At 39.9% G+C, this 19,383-nt stretch overlaps 1 protein-coding gene across 2 annotated transcripts in view; it reads left to right on the top strand.

The window, feature by feature from the left end:
• Nucleotides 1–19,383, top strand: part of Ak5 (adenylate kinase 5) — a 265,916-nt gene that overhangs the window by 137,570 nt on the left and 108,963 nt on the right. For both annotated transcript variants that reach the window (XM_042685351.1, XM_042685340.1), the window contains exon 8: nucleotides 6,265–6,341. In XM_042685351.1, coding sequence (XP_042541285.1) covers nucleotides 6,265–6,341 — 77 coding nt within the window. The remainder of the gene's footprint in view (nucleotides 1–6,264; nucleotides 6,342–19,383) is intronic.

Below are 19,383 nucleotides of genomic sequence, written 5' to 3'. Positions count from 1 at the left end.
ATAATGAAATGTACAAGACCTATGTCAAAAAATGAACTTTACAACTTAGCCAGGGGTGGGGGGGAAGTGTAGTCCTGGAGATGGAAGGGCAGGGATGGTAGGGGAAAAGCAAAGGAGGAGACAACAGTGCTTGATAAGAAATGTACTCATTACCTTGCTCATGTAATTGTTCGGTATTTTCACAATAAAAAAAATTTTAAAAATCGACCCACGGTAGCTATAAGTATAATGGAAATGGTGATTCCAAGGAGACTACCATTGATGGAAAACTATCCATGCTCAGATGCATAGAGTTTAGTGCTATATTACAGGTGCTAGATTCATTTTCCCATAATGCAGCCAAATTTTGTTAAAATAATGCCCCCTTTCAACAAAACTCAAATTTTACTTCGTTTCTTCAGCTAAGCACATTCACTTTTACTTTACTTCTGGCACACTATTTGTTTTTTAAGGGGCATATTCTCAACCAAACTAAGGGCAGGGAAAAACACTCACTAGGCAGATCATACAACAATGTGTGTGTGTGTGTGTGTGTGTGTGTGTGTGTGTGTGTGTGTGTGTCTGTGTCTGTGTCTGTGTCTGTGTCTGTGTCTGTGTCTGTGTGTGTGGCTTTGTCCCCTAAGCTTTGTCTTGCCCAAGGCTATCACTCTACTATTTGAGCCATAGCTCCAGCTTTCTTGTGGTTAATTGGAAATAAGTGTCTCATGGACCTTCCCATCTGGGCTGGCCTGAAAGTGACATACTAAGATCTCAGCCTCCATAGTGGCTAATATTACAGAAGTAAACCACTGGCTCCCCACCCACCCAACAATTTAAGCACAACTAACAACAAAGCAGGACTGACAGAGGGCCTCTATGATTCCACTGAACCAGGTAATAATGTGGGAGTGGGGGATTTCAAATTTGTAGTTTTGAATTTTCCTTTAACATTTTTGTTTTGACAAAACATGGTCAAAATGTATTATAAATAACAAATAGGGGGTGGGCTTACTGAATTCTATTTGGAACATATTTTAACGTAACAAATGCCTGGTAAATGTCCTCAGCTTGCTACTGCAGTGGGGAGCTGATTGAATGCCACTTCTTTTTTTTTTTTCTTTAATTGTGAAAATACTGTACAGAGGGATTACAATTACATGGGCAAGGTAATGAGTACATTTCTTATTAAGCATTGTAGCCTCCTCCTTTGTTTACCCTTCCCATCCCTTCCCAGCCTCCTCCCGCCCCTCCACCCAATCCTCCTCCCACCCCCACCAAAGCTGTAAAGTTCATTTTTCGACATAACGACTTGTACATCTCATTGTTGCAACGGGTCCACCTGTATCCCTATTTAAACGATTTGTTTTTCCCCTTCCCCTCCACAAATTATACTGACATCAAATACAGTGAAAGCAGGGGTTATACCATGGGGGAAGGACATACAAAGCAACAAAGAAATCATCTTATAAATGTGTTAGAAACAATCACATGAAAGAAAAAAACATTTGAATACATATCTTAGGGTTCATTTCCCTAACATCAACTTATCTGATCTTTTCTGCTTGACTCAGACATATACTAGTTATTGCATATAAGGGAAAACATGGGACCTATGTTTCTTTGGGCTTGGCTTACTTCACTTAATATAATTTTTTCCAAGCCTTTCCATTTCCTAACAAATGGAGCAATGCCATTCTTTCTGATGGAGGCACAGAATTCCATTGTGTATATATACCACATTTTCTTGATCATTCATCTACTGAGGGGCATCTGGGTTGGTTCCATAGCTTAGCTGTGGTACATAAGGCTGCAATAAACATTTGACTGCCACTTCTTTACAAAAACTGGTAAGCGGCCTTCCTCTGAGTTACCCTAGTCTCACGGTAGTGCAATGGTTTTGGTGAGCCCCTGGGGGCAGATGTGGTAAAGGGCACAGCGCCTGACTCTCCAGCTCCAGGCGTCTAAACACAGGAGTCTATACTTAACAGCCTCTACTTCTGCAAGCTCTCTCTTACCCTGATCCCTAGGGCTGGGGTCCATTCCAACCTTAAAATAAGCCTATTCTATAGATCACAGACCTCTATGAGTAGATTGAGACTGGAGAACAGAGGTCAAGCAGACAGAGGTATTATTTTGCCTCCCCCTACAGGACACAGCCATGATTCAACTGGGCCTATGTTTCTGGGTCCTCCTCTGTGCGGAGAGCATACAGAAATCTGCCTTTGTAGGTGAAGTCTCTTGGCTTCCAAATGCTAGTGAGTCACCCAATGAACAAGTCACGTCTTCAGCCGCTGCTCTGTGAGTTGTCATCCCCAGGTTTTGTCCCTTCCCTCTCCTCTGCAGTCTCTCCACATCTCAGCTCTCACATCACCTCCTTAAGAATGCCTTTCCATCTCCTTCTTTCACCTTACCTTCTCCAGAAAGCCAGGAAAAAATGTCCTTGTCCTTGTACCCCACACTCATCTTTCTCAAAGATACCGTGGCCATAGGCACCTTCTTCCCTGTTCCTGCCAGGCTCATCAAAGGCCTTGGCAGTCCTCATTCATGGGAGCACTGAATCCTCATGCTGTCCTGGAAATCCTCCTAGAAAGCAATCTGACCATTTTGCTTCCCTGAGAAAACAGTACAAACCATCAAAACAAACTTTTCTATAGGCAGGGCACCCATGTCCAGAACAGAGCCAAAAGTCCAGAACATTCAGCTTCCCCACCGATGGCCTGTTACTGCAGCCCATCTCTTATAGTGGCATCCTGTGCTTCCAATGCCTTCCTGCCTCTGGCCCTGTACACCTCCTCTTCTAGTCCCCAGTGCATCCTCTTCTCTCCACAGTCTCAGCCTTCCTTGGCTATATCCTCCTTTGTTTCTCAGTCTAAAGATTTCTCAAGGAGGCATCCTCAGACATGGTTCCCAACTTAATTAGGCCCTTGCATGGTACCTGTACTTTTCCTTCATGAATATTTTTCACAATTGTAATTATTACATCATTAGGTCCAGGATTATCTGTGAGGAATCTATTCTCTCTATTAGAGTAGACGACTTTATGAGGATAAGTTGTGCCTGCTACATGCATATGGGGTGTGTGTGTGTGTGTGATGTGTTATACCCAGTGTGAATCTCACAGCAGATGGCACTTCTACTGGGCCACTCATCTAACACAATCACAGGTACACAGTCTTTGCCCCCATGCAGAGAGAACAGAGCATGTGTGGTGCCTCTTTCCTTGCTGACACCCCCTGAGCTCTGTACCAGCACTCAAAGGAAGATAGATCATCCTTACACTTTTGATTGAAGATCCACTAAGAGGAAAAAAACATAGCTAACATTGCCTCTGAACACAAGGAATAGTCTTGGGTACCTTTAAAAGACAACTTGTCTCACGTTCCTACTTAAATTGAATGAGACAACCTGAGAAGTATAGTTCTGAAAATCATACTACATCTGAATCTAAGGATGCTCAGTGTACCCTGTGGAATGCTGCATGTCGGCTCAGACCTTTCTTCGTTGTCTATAAAAAGGATATTTTTAAATCTGAAAAGAAACTGAGAAAATCAAAATAGGAAGAAATGGAAGCTACACTCTTACTTTTCCCAAATGATCTGGTTTCATTGTGTCTTGTGAGAAATGAGACCATTGCAGTTGTGTTAATTTTTTTCCACTGAGATAAAGCAAAAATGTGTACATATATCTGTTTACCTCCCAGTTTTACTGGCCAACCTTTGGACTATTATTAAAGCCAAGCAACCAGTTCTAAAAGAAAATTAAAGCCATTCAATTATTATCCAAGCTGATACTGGCATCCTTTGTCTATTTCCTACTGTTGCCAGGAGCAACAATGTGTCAAGATATTCTATCCGTGATGATACAATGAAATTTCTGTTAAAAGCCCTTGATTAGAAAAGCCAATCTCTTCTTCCTTATAAGCAAGAGGCTTATTTCAAACAAAAATCCTTTCATTCTCCCATCACCGAAAATAGTTTTTTTAGTAAATGTGTTCTACTTTCAAATATTAATATGTAGTATCTGTTAACTGGATTGCTTAAAAGCCCTTTACATTGTACTTCTTGAAAACAATTGACAGAATAATTTCCAATTAAAATAAGAATGACACAGGAACTAAGAGCAGCTGTATGTTTAATAAGATTGTGCGTTCATATCATGTGCTCACTCCGCAGGAGTTGCTCTAGGTAAAGCTGAGGTGAGGATAACATTTGTTCACACACCCATCACACTGATCAGTGGTGAGTAGTGTCCATTGACAAGGTGATGGACACTAATAAAATTTGTATTCCCTTTAGTGCTGCTATCAGTAGTAACTGCCTAGAAAGAAACACAAGTTTTAATTGACTTGAAAGAGCGTCTTTTATTCCTCTTCTGATTTTTCCATTTTCACAGCCTTGTTGTAAACCACTTCATCATAAATCATGCATTGTTCTTCATTTTCTCAGACTGCAGAATGGGCAGCAAGCCCCTCCAGGTCCTGGCTGGTACAATACTGTAGTGAGAGGCAGTATTCGTAAAACCATCTGAATCACTCCTGCTTTGCACTTGAACTGTGTGTTGAGAAGGGAACTAGGAACTCTGGGCTCTTTGTTCTCATGCAACTTCTGCAGGATCCCAACCAAAGTATTGAACATCTTTGCACTTCATTTTCCTCTTTTTCAAAATGAGGAAATGAAATTCTATGAGATATTGAACATAGAATGATATATAGAACATAGAATGGAAAATATACAATTTATTCAACATTTTCATTGGCTAATAACATATGAACATAAACTGGCTTTCAGACTAGGCTCTGAGAGAATCAAATTTTTTGGCCCTGATATATACTTGGAAAAAATCTTTACTTGAAAAATGCCAAAGCACAAAGGTAGAAAATCATAAGGAATCCTACTAATTTTAAAAATAACTAGTTTAAAAATCAGTTTCCCTGATGGTGTGATGATTCAAGTGTCTCCATATTGGAAAACTTTATAATCCTTAAAAAGAAATTAAATGTAAGCACAACAAACAACAGTGTAACTAAATCAGTTTGGTAATGGCTAGTAGCTAGTGCTTAGTCAATTTGTCAGACAAATAGCAGAGAGAGCAATGGTAAAAGAAAAGAAGAAGCCACGCATCACAGCATACAACTATGAGACCAGAAGTCTGACAGAGGAAGATTTCAAGTTTGTGGCCAGCTTGGGCAACATAGTGAAACATTGTCTCCAAAGAGAAAGAAGAATCGGTGCCTTTGGCTCACACCTTTAATCCTCACTACTCAGGAGGCTGAGATCTGAGATTACCATTGGAAGCCTGGGGCAGGAAAGTCCCTGAGACTCTTGTCTCCACTTAACTACCAAAAAAGTGGAAGTGAAAATGTGGCTTGAGCTCAGGAACAGTGCCGAGGCCCTGAGTTTAAGCCTCAAAACTGGCCAAAAAAAAAGAGGAGGAGAAGGAGAGGTGCATCTGCAGACATGTTCATACTTGAAATGCTGGATGGTTTGGATTATTTGGCAAAGCCAGGTTTATAGTAAAATGTTTATTATTTCCCAGAGTGTATAGCTTTTTATGAGCAGCACTGAACTGCATCTTGCTAGCTAGGTTAAGTGATGTATATTTTCCACTAAGAAGGAGTTATTAAATGAAATCTACAAATCACCTGTACTTCTGGAGTACCATTGTGAAAATTACTATTTAAGTTTGAGCCTTAGGGATTCCTCTGGGTAATTTAATGCAATCTGACATGTCTAGAAGAAACAGGCTATTAATACATTAACTTAAGCTAATTTTTCTCACCATTGGGGTCTAAAGAGACCCAAAGGCTTAAGGGAAAACTCGGGTGTTGAAGTGGGCAAACTCAGCACTTCTTAATCCCAGAAACCCCTTGCCCTTCTCCCACTCTGTATATGGCATTTCTTCTATCTCAGATACCGGTGTACATCCTGAAGTTCTCTCCTCCTGAGGAACTCATAGTCACTGTCAATGTTCAAGATCATAGATTGTGAAGACCCTTCTCCCACCAATCCACAACTATCTCCATTAACTACTCAGAATTGGTAGCTTGCTCCTTTGGGATTCTGATTCTTAATGACAAATGGCTCTCTTCCAGGGGTGAGGTTTCCTTGGGGGTGGGGAAAACAGTCCAAGTTGTCTGCATCTTCAGTCTCCAGTCCAGACACAGTACCAGAAAACGAGAAGAGTATATGTTTAACAATTTAATGGCACAATATGTCAACTAACAAGAAGTTGCTTGCTTTAGAAACATAGTCTCTGTCAACTTAATATTATCTTTCTTAAACTTAGGTTCAGCTGACCTTGATCCTTCCATGGTATTGGATGCTGGAGAGATCATTGATGCAGGATCTGATTATGAAGATCAGGTAACTGTCTTCTAAATATAGTTCTTTTGAATGTTTTGAATTTTAGCCTTTGTAGATGTATACCAATTCGAAATACCCACTTTGTGAAATCTTAACAAACAACTTCATGGTAAGTAATAGTGGTCTACAATTTTCTTTCACTCTTTAGCCGTCCCTTATCCACAGATCCAAAACATCAGCTAGTAAAGGAAAGGTTTGTGGTCAAAATGTACCTGTGATAAGCCAGGTCCCAGTGGCTCAGGTTTGTAATCCTAGCTACTTAGAAGGCTAGATCTGAAAGACTGAGATTCATGGCCAGCCCAGGCCAAAAAAAAAAAAAAAAATTACTAGACTCCATCTCCAAAATAACCAGCATCAGGGATGAAGATATGGCTCAAATGATAGAATGCCAACCCAACAAGGCCCTGAGTTCAAGCCCCAGTGCACCCTAAAAATGAGGGAAATAGAATTACTTGAAATAGACATACGATATTCTTGCGTAAGAACATGTCTGTATCTCTATCTTTTCCCAGTAATGAACTAAGACTATGTACTGAGCATGGACTACAGGTTCAAGCACCTTTTTCTGTTTCTAACATTCATGTGGGAATGATGACCAAGAGAAGCATAGCCAAGAAGTTAAATGTATTTTGGTTAAAAAAATACCAAAGACATTTTTCTGGGTCATGTTCCTCTCCACAGAAGAACTCGCCGACTGCTATTTTAATGATTCGAAATAGTTGGCAAATGATCCAACTCTCTAATTAAATTTTAAAAGAAGGAGGAAGAGGAGGAGGAGGAGGAGGAGGAGGAGGAGGAGGAGGAGGAGGAGGAACAGATAATACCTGAAATTTTCTTAACTCTTTTCAGCAGTGCTCCTCAGCAATGGCTGAAAGCCAAGCTAATAGTTGTTACAAGTAGCAAACAGATCTGACCACAAATACAATAATGGATATTTGTGATAATTTTGCTATTTAGGAAGCCCTCACTACGTGGAAAACATTATGCTAACAAATTTTCTTACATTGATCCTCCCATTCATTTTTCTCAACCTTTCACAATTATTATTTCTACTTCACAGACAGAATAATTAAGATGGCAAGAGTAATTTGCCCAACATTCCACAAGTAGTTTCACTGTGGGGACACGATCTTAGGACATATTCCCTCATACCCACACTACAATGCCTCCCAGCCTAACTACCACAAACATGCCATTCAGTGACACAGTTTTTGGAGCCTTCTTAACCGCTGGTTCTAAAAGCCTCAGTAGAAGCGAATGTCTAACAATCATGTACAATTTGTATCAAAAGCTTTACACTGTACAAAAAGAAAATGAGCTGCAACAAATAAGATGTTTTACAACCCAAGAAACTAGAAATAGAGAAACCTGAAAGATATCTTAATATAGCAATATTTTAAATACTCAAAGAAATAAAGGGAAGAAACCATCAAACAAATATAGGAAATAATGAAAGGGACAAAGAGAAAGAAAGGGTGGAGAGCTAGACTTTCAAAGCACAGAAGCTATTGTCACAAATAAAATATTCAACTGAATTTTTATTAAAATCAATATTAATTGCAGACTGCTATTAGGATCTTTGGAATGTACAATTATATTAAACAGGTAAGGATACTTATTTTATGGAGCTTTCGTCTTAGTAAAGAACATAATAAATTATCAAATTCTCCAGATTGTCCAGAGATGCTAAATTCTATGAGAAAAGGAAAAGTAGAACAGGATGAGGTGGGGGTAGGAATATTGGGAGACGGAACAGACCACCATATTAAATAGAATAACCAATACTAAATGAGATGATCTCATTGAAGATGTAAGATTTGAGCAAAAGTAAAATGTGGTATAAAACATCAGAGCTTGGAAAACAGAAATAAAATATTACAACAAAATATTACTGATAAAGGAATAGTGAATTCAATGGCAGCAGATCAAATGAAACAACAGCTTGCATTTACCATACTGAGCATCAGGTGTGATTTACATACAGTATTGCTAATCTTTACAATACCTTAAGAAAGCAGCTGTGTTAAGTCCTAACTTACAAAGTGAGGAAACTTGGGTTTATAGAACGTAAATGATTTCCCAACACTACACAACTATCATGTTATAGAATGAGAAGATAGCTGGCTCATGCCTAGCTACTCAGAAGGCTGAGATCTGAGGATCACAGTTCAAAGCCTGCTTGAGACGGAAGGTCTGTGAACTTATTTCCAATTAACTACACACATACACACACACACACACACACACACACACACATGCACAAAACAATGCTAAGCTGGGTGTGGTAGCTCACGCTTGTAATTCTAGCTACTCAAGGGGCTGAGATCTGAGGATCACAGTTCAAAGCCAGCCTGGGCAGGGAAGGCTATGAGCTTCTTATATCCAATAAACCACTCAGAAAACAAGAAGTAGTGCTGTGGCTCAAGTGGTAGAGCGCTAGCCTTGAGCTGAAGAGCTGAGGGACAGCGCCCAGGCCCAGAGTTCAGGCCCATGACTGACAAAAAAAGATGCTGAAAATGGAACCATTACTCAGGTGATAAAACACTAGCTTTGAGTGAAAAAGCTAAGGGACAGAACCCAGGCCCTGGTATCAGCACAAAAAAAGAAGGAGGAAGAGAAAAAAAAGAGGAGGAGGGAAGAAAGGAAGGATGGGAGGGAGGGAGAGAGGAAGGAAGGAAGGAAAGAAGGAAGGAAGGAAGGAAAGAAGGAGACAACAATGCAAAGACAATAATGACAAACTTTCATCCTCCTGGCATCAAAATCTAGCTTCTACTTTCACCATTCCAAAAAAGCCATCATCAAAGCCTCTGGAAATCAAAGCCTCTTAATTCCAGTTAACACTTTTCATTTTATCTTTTTTAACCTGGACTTATTTGGACATTGTAAAAGTCACCAAACTTCTACATTAAATCATTAATAAAGATTTTAGGCTTTGCAAGCCATATAGTTTCCATGGCAAGTAATCAAACTGCGAAACAAATGAACTTGTTCCAGAAAAACAATGCATAACACAATATAATTTTCGTGTGATTTATTTCAAGCACCTTAATATGTCAGGCTTTTTCAGCTGAGAGGCTGTGTAAAACTGTAGCAGGAGATGCACAAAACACTATGTTGAAAACAAACTTTACAACTTCGGTGGGGGGAGGGGGTAGTTGTAGAGGTAAGGAGGGAAGGGATGGTAGGGGGAAAACAAAGGAGGAGGCAACAATGCTCAATAGGAAATGTACACATTATCTTGCTTATGTAACTGTAACCCCTCTGTACAGCATTTTTACAATAAAAAAAAATACAGGGCTGGGAAGGTGGCTCAGTGGTAGAGCGCTTGCTTTGCATACATGAGGCCCTGGGTTCGATTCCTCAGCACCACATAAGCAAAAAGAAAAAAGCCGGAAGTGGTGCTGTGGCTCAAGTGGTAGAGTGCTAGCCTTGAGCTGAAGAGCTGAGGGACAGCGCTCAGGCCTAGAGTTCAGGCCCCACGACTGGACCCAAAAAAAAAACAAACAAACATACAAAATAAGAAAAGAAAGCTAAGGGGGAAAAAATGCCTTAGGGTGATGGATTTTCCTAAACTTGTCACTTTGAGAATCTATTTGTTTGAGTACCCTAATGAATCTCTTGAGATATGTAGTAAATTAATATTCTGGATAAAATATTACATTTTGAAAAAAATTACAGTTTGATTGTGGGAAAACCTTAAATATAACTTGAGTATTAGTCAAGTTATTTTTGCCTCTCTTTTCCATCTCAATGATAATTGATTTGTGTATGGAGTAAGTATGGTGAGTCTTTATCAAGAAAAAACATTTTTCCTTGCATAGATAGTTCTTTATTTGATGTGATAGTGTTTAGGTTGTTTCAACACAATACTGGGTAGTTCATAAATACAAAAATAAACATTGGAAAATTAAAAAAAGAAGAAGAAAGCCAAAGTCAGGGAAGTGGTGTTGTGGCTCAAGTGGTAGAGTGCTCGCCTTGAGCTGAAGAGCTGAGGGACACCACCCAGGTCCAGAGTTCAAGCTCCACCATCAACCAAAAAAAAAATTAGAAAGGCAAAGTCAAAGTTCAACAAAATAAACACCAGGAACAGGTTACTTGAAAGGGGTGGGTTGGGGTCAAGGGGAAAGCTGTAAACAAATGAAGAGGAGAAGAGGGGAGAATCAAGAAGATTGAGGGACCATCAGAAAGAATGACATTGCCCCATTTGTAAGGAAATGGAAAGACTTGGAAAAATCATATTAAGTGAAATAAGCCAGGCCCAAAGAAACATAGATGTCATGATTTCCATTATTTGCAATAACTAGTACATGTGTAGGACAAGCAGAAAAGGCCAAAGGCTATGTACATATCACCAGATAAGATGATGTTAAGTGAAATGAACCCCAAAATAGGGACACAGATATCTTTTTTCTTTCTTGCTATTGTTTCTCACGTATTTATAATATACCATGTGAGCTTTTTTTGTTTCTTTGTATGATCCTCCCCTACAGTATAACCCCTGTTTTCACTGTATTTGATTCTGGTGCCCTGCATCTTGTATATACACTTCTCTAATTCAGGAAGGGGAAGGGAAAAAACAAAATCCTTAAATAAAGATACAGGTTGACCCATTATAACAATGAGCTGTACAAAACACTATGTACAAAACACTTTACAACTTTGAGGGGGGGGTGTAGTTGTGGAGGTGGAAGGGAAGGGATGGTAGGTGGAAAACAAAGAAGGAGGCAACAATGCTCAATAAGAAATGTACTCATTACCTTGCTCATGTAACTGTAACCCCTCTGTACAATGTGTTTACAATAAAAAAAAAACGTACACACAAAAAAAAGATCAAAAAATATAGCAGGATGGGTTGGACCAACAGGCCACAGCTCACTTAATCCATCTGCCATTATTGACATTCTTCTCTCCATTCGTTTCTAGCATTTCTAGAGTCTTTACTGGTCTTAGTACTTCATGTTTATTAGATAATAATAATCCTCAAACAGCTATATCATGATAACCTCAGTTTTATGGTTGAGGAAACAGGCAAAGAGACAGTAGGCAGTAACTTCAAGGTCTCACAGCTGACAAGAGGTAAGCCTGTGATGCTCAAGATAGTGCCAGGGTTCAAACCCAGAGGCGTAACTTCAGCGCCGTCATTAGGAAAGATAGGATAGACTGGTCTGAGGTCATAAATAAAAGCCAAACCCAAATGCTTTCCTTCAGGGGTTCTTTTGCAAATGACCTCTTAAGAAATCATGGGTGATAAAAAGGAGAAGAGCTTGAGGAAAATGTACTCTTCCTATTTGTGCATGAACTTCATGTTGCCTTCAATGCACCCTTAGTCACAAGCTCTTCCAATATTCAAGGGTGCTGGAAAATGGAACATCACTAGTGCCTAATAAAGGAGAAGATTTAATGAGTGCCAGGCTAGCCCCTGGCACCAAACTCCTGCTGTTAACCACAAGCTACAGCTTCTCCATGAATGTATTCTCCTACTTCTCAGTTCACTCACTCTTGATTTCCCTGTTGAACTCCCATCGTTCAAATACAGGCTCCCCCGCTAGCATTCTAGTCATGGCCTCTCTCGCCTCACTGTACACATTCTTCTTTGAGAAGCTCAATCACAGCCATGATTTTGGCTTCACTTAGAGTTCTTTAGTAAGCTGCTGTTGCACATGCCTACCTACTAAATAGCACTGGCTGAATTTCTCAAGTGCAGCTCAAACTCAACACATCCAAAACCAAGCTGCCATCTTCCCCCACAAAATCTGTTCTTCCTTCTGTTTCCTCTATTTCTGTGAATGATACCACCATCCTCCCAGCTGCCCAAGCCAGAAACATGGATGTCTTCCTAGCCTCTCTACTTGCTCTGCTTCCCTGCATTAATCTGATCAGGAGTCTAGTCAGTTTCCTTCCTATACCCCTGCCTTAGCCCGCAGCCTCTGCCTCCCTCCCTGGGACCTCAGAGTCGACTACCCAGACTCCCAGCACCAGTCTTCTCATTCCTCAAAATGATCTTTGTGAAAGCAAATCCAGTCATTACATGCCACTGATCAAAACCCTTTTGGGGCCGGGCGCCAGTGGCTCACACCTGCAATCCTAGCTACACAAGAGGCTGAGATTTGAAGATCATGGTTCAAAGCCAGCCCAGGCAGGAAGGTCCATGAGACTCATTTTTTTTTTGGGGGGGGGGGGTCTAGTCGTGGGGCCTGAACTCTGGGCCTGGGCACTGTCCCTCAGCTCTTCAGCTCAAGGCTAGCACTCTACCACTTGAGCCACAGCGCCACTTCCGGCTTTTTTCTTTTTGCTTATGTGGGGCTGGGAATCGAACCCAGGGCCTCAGGCATGCAAGGCAAGCGCTTTACCAGTGAGCCACCTTCCCAGCCCCTCCATGAGACTCTTATCTCCAATTAACCACCAGAAAACCAAAAGTGGCACTGTGGCTCAAGTGTTAGAGCACTTGCCTTTAGCTGAAGAACTGAGGGACAGAGCCCAGGCCCAGAGTTCAAGCCCCACAACCAACACACATGCACACACACACACCTTTTGGGTTTCTTATGTCAGAATTGAATGAGACACTTGGAAAACTACAAATCCAACTCTAACGCTTATATTGCTTTCTTAATCCTGCTTGCTAGACATTCAAATACACCAGATGCTGCAGCCTGAGCAAGCCTGTTAGAGTACTTCCAGCTTGCTGCGTTCTCTGGTCTCTCCCCTTGACATCACCTCTGTCTGGGGGCAATCTCTACTCATGCACCATTGAGACCAACTTGGTCCTTGAGGAAGCCCTTTGAGTGTTAACATATTTGGGTCACATTCTTCAGGGGTGCGTGACACTTCGTGTTGTCATGCGTGCCTGCTCTGTGTAATATTTATAATGCCTGTCACAAAATACAATACCTGTCACAGAAACAGCATACGCTGTTATCTTCAAACTTGTACAAAGGGGCCTCAGTGAGACATGCTCATCTATGTGTACCATGCATCTTGATCGGAGGTACTCTCTCCATCTTTCTGTCCTCCCTCCACCGTCACCAACCCCAGCCTCACCTGCCTCTTCAAGTTTCCTAGTTCCATTTTCACATCTGTACATTGACTATTATAATGGCTCATTGTTTTAAAGCCAACAACATTTGGGATGATAACTTACTTCTTTTAAGCCTTGGTTTCCTCTTCTGGAAAATAACTTCTCTTCGAAGAACTACTCTATCATACAAAGAGGATAAAGTACCTTGTAGAGAAAAATGCTCAAAACTAAGGGGCACCTGACTTAAATTGGAGTTCCCAGGCACTGATGCTCTTCTGTAGCTGACAAATGCCACTCACTCGCTAAGTACATGCTAGCTTTCCCAACACTTCAGGTTTCTGAACTGGCACTTTGTCCCAACAAGTAAAACCCTGAACAACAACAAAAAAAACCCTCAACCTTTCTCTATATCACCCTGAAAAATAAGGTCATAGTACAGTGTCCTACACCGAAAATTGAACAAATAGGGAAATACCAAAAAAAATACAACAGAAGCTCACAAGCAGAAAACTCCATAGGAACCATTACTGAAATGGGAAGAACTGAACAGTTACAGTTTCTGGAGGCTCAGTACAGAAGACAAGTCTGATAGTTAAAAAGCTCCAGAGTGGCTGGGTGCTGGTGGCTCACATCTATTATCCTAGCTACTCAGGATGCTGAGACAAAGGGTTGTAGTTCAAAGACAGCCTTATCTCTAATTAACCTCCAAAAATCCAAAAGTAGAGCTGTAGCTCAAGCGGTAGAGTTCTGGACTTAAGCAAAAAAACTCAAAGCTCAAAGCACCCAAACTCTGAGTTCGGGGATCCAGTCTTAGCAAGGCCTTACACACAATGTTATAAAGGTCACCTCTAAGAGCTCTGTCTGGTATCCATAGTATCAGTAAAACTCCCTCAGTCTTCTAGCACAAGCTCACAAAAAGACTAAGACCAACTCATATTAGTTTATAGTGCTCTCCTCCCCTCCACAGACGACCGCTGCTTCATAAAGTGTTGATTACTATCATGCCTTTTACCCAGTACAGCATAATTGTCTATCAGAGAAAATTATAAAGCATACCAAATGGCAAAAAACAGACTGAACAGGTATCAGAATGGCAAAAATGTTGGGATTGTTAAGTCAGATTTTTTTTAATTATAATTAGTATGACAGTTGGTTTCAAAACAAAAAGTAAATAATGTACATATAGAAGCATTAGGAGAGATGTGGAGATTATAAGAAAGAATCAAGAGGTCAAAAGCACTGGGTCAGAAATGAAGAATGCCCTTGATGAACTTGTTACTAGACTGCACTAGTAAAAATGCTGTACAGAGAGGTTACATTTACCTGAGCAAGGTGATGAGTACACTTCCTATTGAGTATTGTTGCCTCTTCCTTTGTTTTTCCCCTCCATCCTTCCCTCCCACCTCCACAACTATTGCCCCCCAGCCCCCACCCCTGCCAAAGTTCTAAAGTTCATTTTCAACATAGTAACATAGTATTTTGTACATCTCATTGTTACAGTGAGTGGGCATTTACCCAAACGATCACAAATAAGGTCATACTAAGGCTACCAGCACAACTATGTTTATTGCAGCATTATAGCTAAGATATGGAACCAACCCAGATGGCCCTCAGTAGATGAATGGATCAAGAAAATGTGGCGCATATATATATGTGTGTGTGTGTTTGTCTGTAAATAAACATATATGAATTCTATGCCTCCATCAGAAAGAATGACATCATCCCATTAGTTAGGAAATGGAAAGACTTATATTGGAAAAAAATATATATATATTTTTTTTATTTTATTTTATTTTATTTGAAAACATACTGTACAGAGGGGTTACAATTACATGGGCAGGAAAATGCATACATTTCTTACCAAGCATTGCAGCCTCCTCCTTTGTTTACCCTTCACCTCCCTTCCCAGCCTCCCCCCTCCCCCCCACCCAATCATACCCCCCCTCCCTCCCCCCCACCGACATTGTAAAGCTGGTTTTGACATGACATTTTGTACTTCTCATTGTTGCAACAGGTCCACCTGAATCCTTAAACGACTTGTTTGTCCCCGTCTCCTCCACATGTTATACTGACATCAAATATAGTGAAAGCAGGGGTTACACTGTGGGGGAGGGACATACAAAGCAACAAAGAAATAATATTATAAATGCGTTAGAAACACATGCATGAATGAAACAAAAACATTAAAATACATATTTGAGGGTTCGTTTTCCTAACATCACATTCTCTGACTTTTTCCGCTTGACTCATACCTATACTAGATATTGCAAATAAGGGAAACCATGGGACCTATGTTTCTTTGGGCCTGGCTTACTTCACTTAATATAATTTTTTCCAAGCCTTTCCATTTCCTAACAAATGGGGCAATGTCATTCTTTCTGATGGAGGCATAGAATTCCATTGTGTATATATACCACATCTTCTTGATCCATTCATCTACTGAGGGGCATCTGGGTTGGTTCCATATCTTAGCTATGGTAAATAATGCTGCAATAAACATAGTTGTGCTGGTAGCTTTAGTGTGGCCTTGTTTGTGGTCATTTGGGTAAATGCCCAAAAGTGGGATTGCTGGGTCATTGGGGAGCTCTATATGGAGTCTTTTGAGGAACCTCCATACTGCTTTCCAAAGTGGTTGAACAAGTTTACATTCCCACCAACAATGAAGTAAGGTTCCTTTCTGTCCACATCCCCTCCAGCATCTGTTGTTGTTAGAGTTCTTGATTTTTGCTGTTCTAACTGGAGTGAGGTGATATCTCAATGTTGTTTTGATTTGCATTTCTTTTATGGCTAGGGATGTTGAACATTTCTTCATGTGTCTATTGGCCATCCTTCTTTCTTCTTCAGAGAAGCTTCTCTTTAGGTCTTTCGCCCACTTACTTATTGGGCAGTTGTTTCTTTGAGGATTTGTTGTTGGGTGGTTTAATTTTTTGAGTTCCAAGTATATTTTAGATATGAGACCCTTGTCCGTTGTATGGCTAGTAAAGATCTTCTCCCAGTCCGTGGGCTTTCTATTGATCTTGCTAGCTATGTCATTTGCCCTGCAGAAGCTCTGCAACCTTATACAATCCCATTTGTCCAACCTTTCTTTGATTTGTTGTGTTTCCGGGTCTCTATTCAGAAAATTTCGGCCTGAGCCTAGGAGACCCAGGGTTTCTCCTATTCCATCCTGTAATGTTTTCAGAGTGTCTGCTTTGAGTTCAAGGTCTTTGATCCATTTGGAGTTGATTCTGGTGCAGGGTGATATATAAGGATCTAGGTTTAGTTTTCTACATGTAGTTAACCAGTTTTGCCAGCACCATTTACTGAAGAGGCTGTCTGTCTTCCATTCTATTGTTTTAGCTCCCTTATCGAAGATTAGATGGCTATAGGTCTGTAGGTTCATTTCTGGGTTTTCAATTCTATTCCATTGGTCCTGAGGTCTGTTCTTATGCCAATACCAAGCTGTTTTGATTACTATGGCTTTATAGTAGAGTTTGAAATTTGGTATTGATATTCCTCCAGCAGTGTTCTTTCCGTTGAGGAGCGTTTTTGCTATTCGGGGTCTTTTATTGTTCCATATGAATTTTTGGATTGCCTCTTCTATTTCCTTGAAGAATGAGGGTGGAATTTTGATAGGTATTGCGTTGAATTTGTAGATAGCCTTGGGAAGTATTGCCATTTTCACAATGTTAATCTTTCCAATCCAGGAGCATGGGAGGTTTTGCCATTTTTTAAGTTCTGTGTTGATTTCCTTTTTCAAGATTTTAAAGTTTTCATCATAGAGGTCCTTCACTTCTTTAGTTAAGTTAATTCCTAGGTATTTTATTTTTTGTGGGGCTATTACAAATGGAGTTGCTTTCCTAATTTCAGCCACACTTTTCTCATTGTTGGCATACAGAAAAGCCATGGATTTTGGGGGGTTAATTTTATAACCTGCTACTTTGCCAAAGTTTTGAATCAGCTTAAGTAATTTGGGAGTGGAGTCTATGGGATTCTTTAAATACAAGATCATGTCATCTGCAAAGAGGGAGAGTTTTATTTCTTCTTTCCCTATTTGGATCCCCTTTATGTCTGCATCTTGTCTTATTGCTGTAGCTAGGCATTCTAACACTAGATTGAAGAGAAGTGGAGAGAGTGGGCATCCTTGTCTTGTTCCTGAGTTAAGAGGAAATGGCTTTAGTTTTTCACCATTGAGTATAATGCTGGCTGTAGGTTTGTCATATACAGCCTTTATTGTACTGAGGAATGTTCCATGGATTCCTAATTTTTCCAAAACCTTCATCATAAAGGGGTGTTGGATCTTGTCGAATGCTTTTTCTGCGTCTATTGAGATAACCATGTGGTTCTTATTCTTGCTCCTGTTGATGTGATGAATAATATTAATTGATTTGCGTATATTGAACCAGCTTTGCATCCCTGAAATGAATCCTGTTTGATCGTGGTGTATGATTTTTTGGATGAATTGTTGAAGTCGGTTGGCCAAAATTTTGTTGAGAAGTTTTGCATCAATGTTCATCAAAGAAATGGGTCTATAGTTCTCTTTCTTTGATGAGTCCCTGCCTGGTTTTGGGATGAGGGTTATGATGGCTTCATAGAATGTGTTCGGTAGTGAGCTTTCTCTTTCAATTTCATTGAAGAGTTGGAGGAGAATTGGTGTGAGCTCTGCTTTGAAGGCCTTGTAAAATTCCGCTGTAAAACCATCTGGTCCTGGACTTTTCTTAGCTGGGAGGTCTCTTATTGCTGTGGAAAAAAATATATTAAGTGAAGTAAGCAAGGCCCAAAGAAACATAGGTTCCATGGTTTTCCTTATTTGCAATAACTAGTACATGTGTAGCACAAGCAGAAAAAGCCAAAAGCTATGTACATATAACCATATAAGATGATGTTAAGCGAAATGAACCTCAAGATAGGGACACAGATATCTTTTTTCTTTCTTACTATTGTTTCTAATGTATTTATAATGTACCATGTGATTTTTTTGTTTCTTTGCATATTCTTCCCCCACTGTATTTGATGTTGGTGCCCTGCATCTTGTATATACACTTCTCTAATTCTGGGAGGGGAAGGGAAAAAACAAAATGCTTTCTAAGCAAAATTTCTAAACGAAAAGATTTCATAGTGGAATCTTCCAAAACTGAAATTGACTGAGAAAAAAAAAGGATTGAAAGACAAGGAACAGAATATCCAAGAACTGTGGGAGAGTTGCCTCCAAAAAGACACATTCACTAAACCCCAGTTGCAGGAAGCTCAGATAATGCCAAGCCAAAGACAAATGCCAAAAACTAAGTCTATATCTAGATATATCATATTCAAACTGAAGAATATCAAAGAAAGAAATCTTCAAAGAATCCAAATAGGAAAAACACCTTCCTTAAACAGAACCTAAAATAAGACTCTTAGCTGACTCCTCTATAGAACCCAGGCAAGCAAAAAGAGAGTGGATGGAGATTTAAAAAAAAAAAAAAAAAAAAAGCATTGAAAGGGGGAAACAACCTAGAATTATTTTGTACTTTACAAAATTAACCTTTAAAAACAAAGGAAAAGAGAGTCTCAGTTAACTAAAAATTGAGGGAAATTGTGTCTAGGAGACATGCCTTGCAAGAGATGTGAAAAGAAGTTAGAGAGAAAGAAACTAGGAACTACATACAAAAGAGGAAAAACACAAAGAATGAACAAATAAAGGTAAATTTCTCATTCTTACTTTACCTGACAGATAACAATTCCTTCAAAATAATAATAGAAACATATAATTTATATAACATATATATATAATCAAATACCTCAGTCCTATTATTATATATGGATGTTTGTGTATAAGTGAAGTGAACAATAGCAGTGATATAAAAACAGGTGTGAACTTTGGGGCTACACTCAAATAACAGCTCTGCCTTTTGCATTTTTTTTTGCCAGTCCTGGGGCTTGAACTCAGGACCTGGGCGCTGTTCCTGAGCTTCTTTTGCTCAAGATTAACACTCTACCACTTGAGCCACAGCACCATTTCCAGCTTTTTTTCTGTTTATATGGTACAAAGGAATCGAACGCAGAGCT

This window comes from Dipodomys spectabilis, unplaced genomic scaffold, assembly GCF_019054845.1.
Source record: "Dipodomys spectabilis isolate Male_0828 unplaced genomic scaffold, ASM1905484v1 ptg000002l, whole genome shotgun sequence".
In the NCBI taxonomy this organism is placed as follows: Eukaryota; Metazoa; Chordata; class Mammalia; order Rodentia; family Heteromyidae; genus Dipodomys; species Dipodomys spectabilis.
The sequence above is the reverse complement of the archived record's forward strand: the minus strand, read 5'-3'. Positions and strand labels throughout refer to the sequence as shown.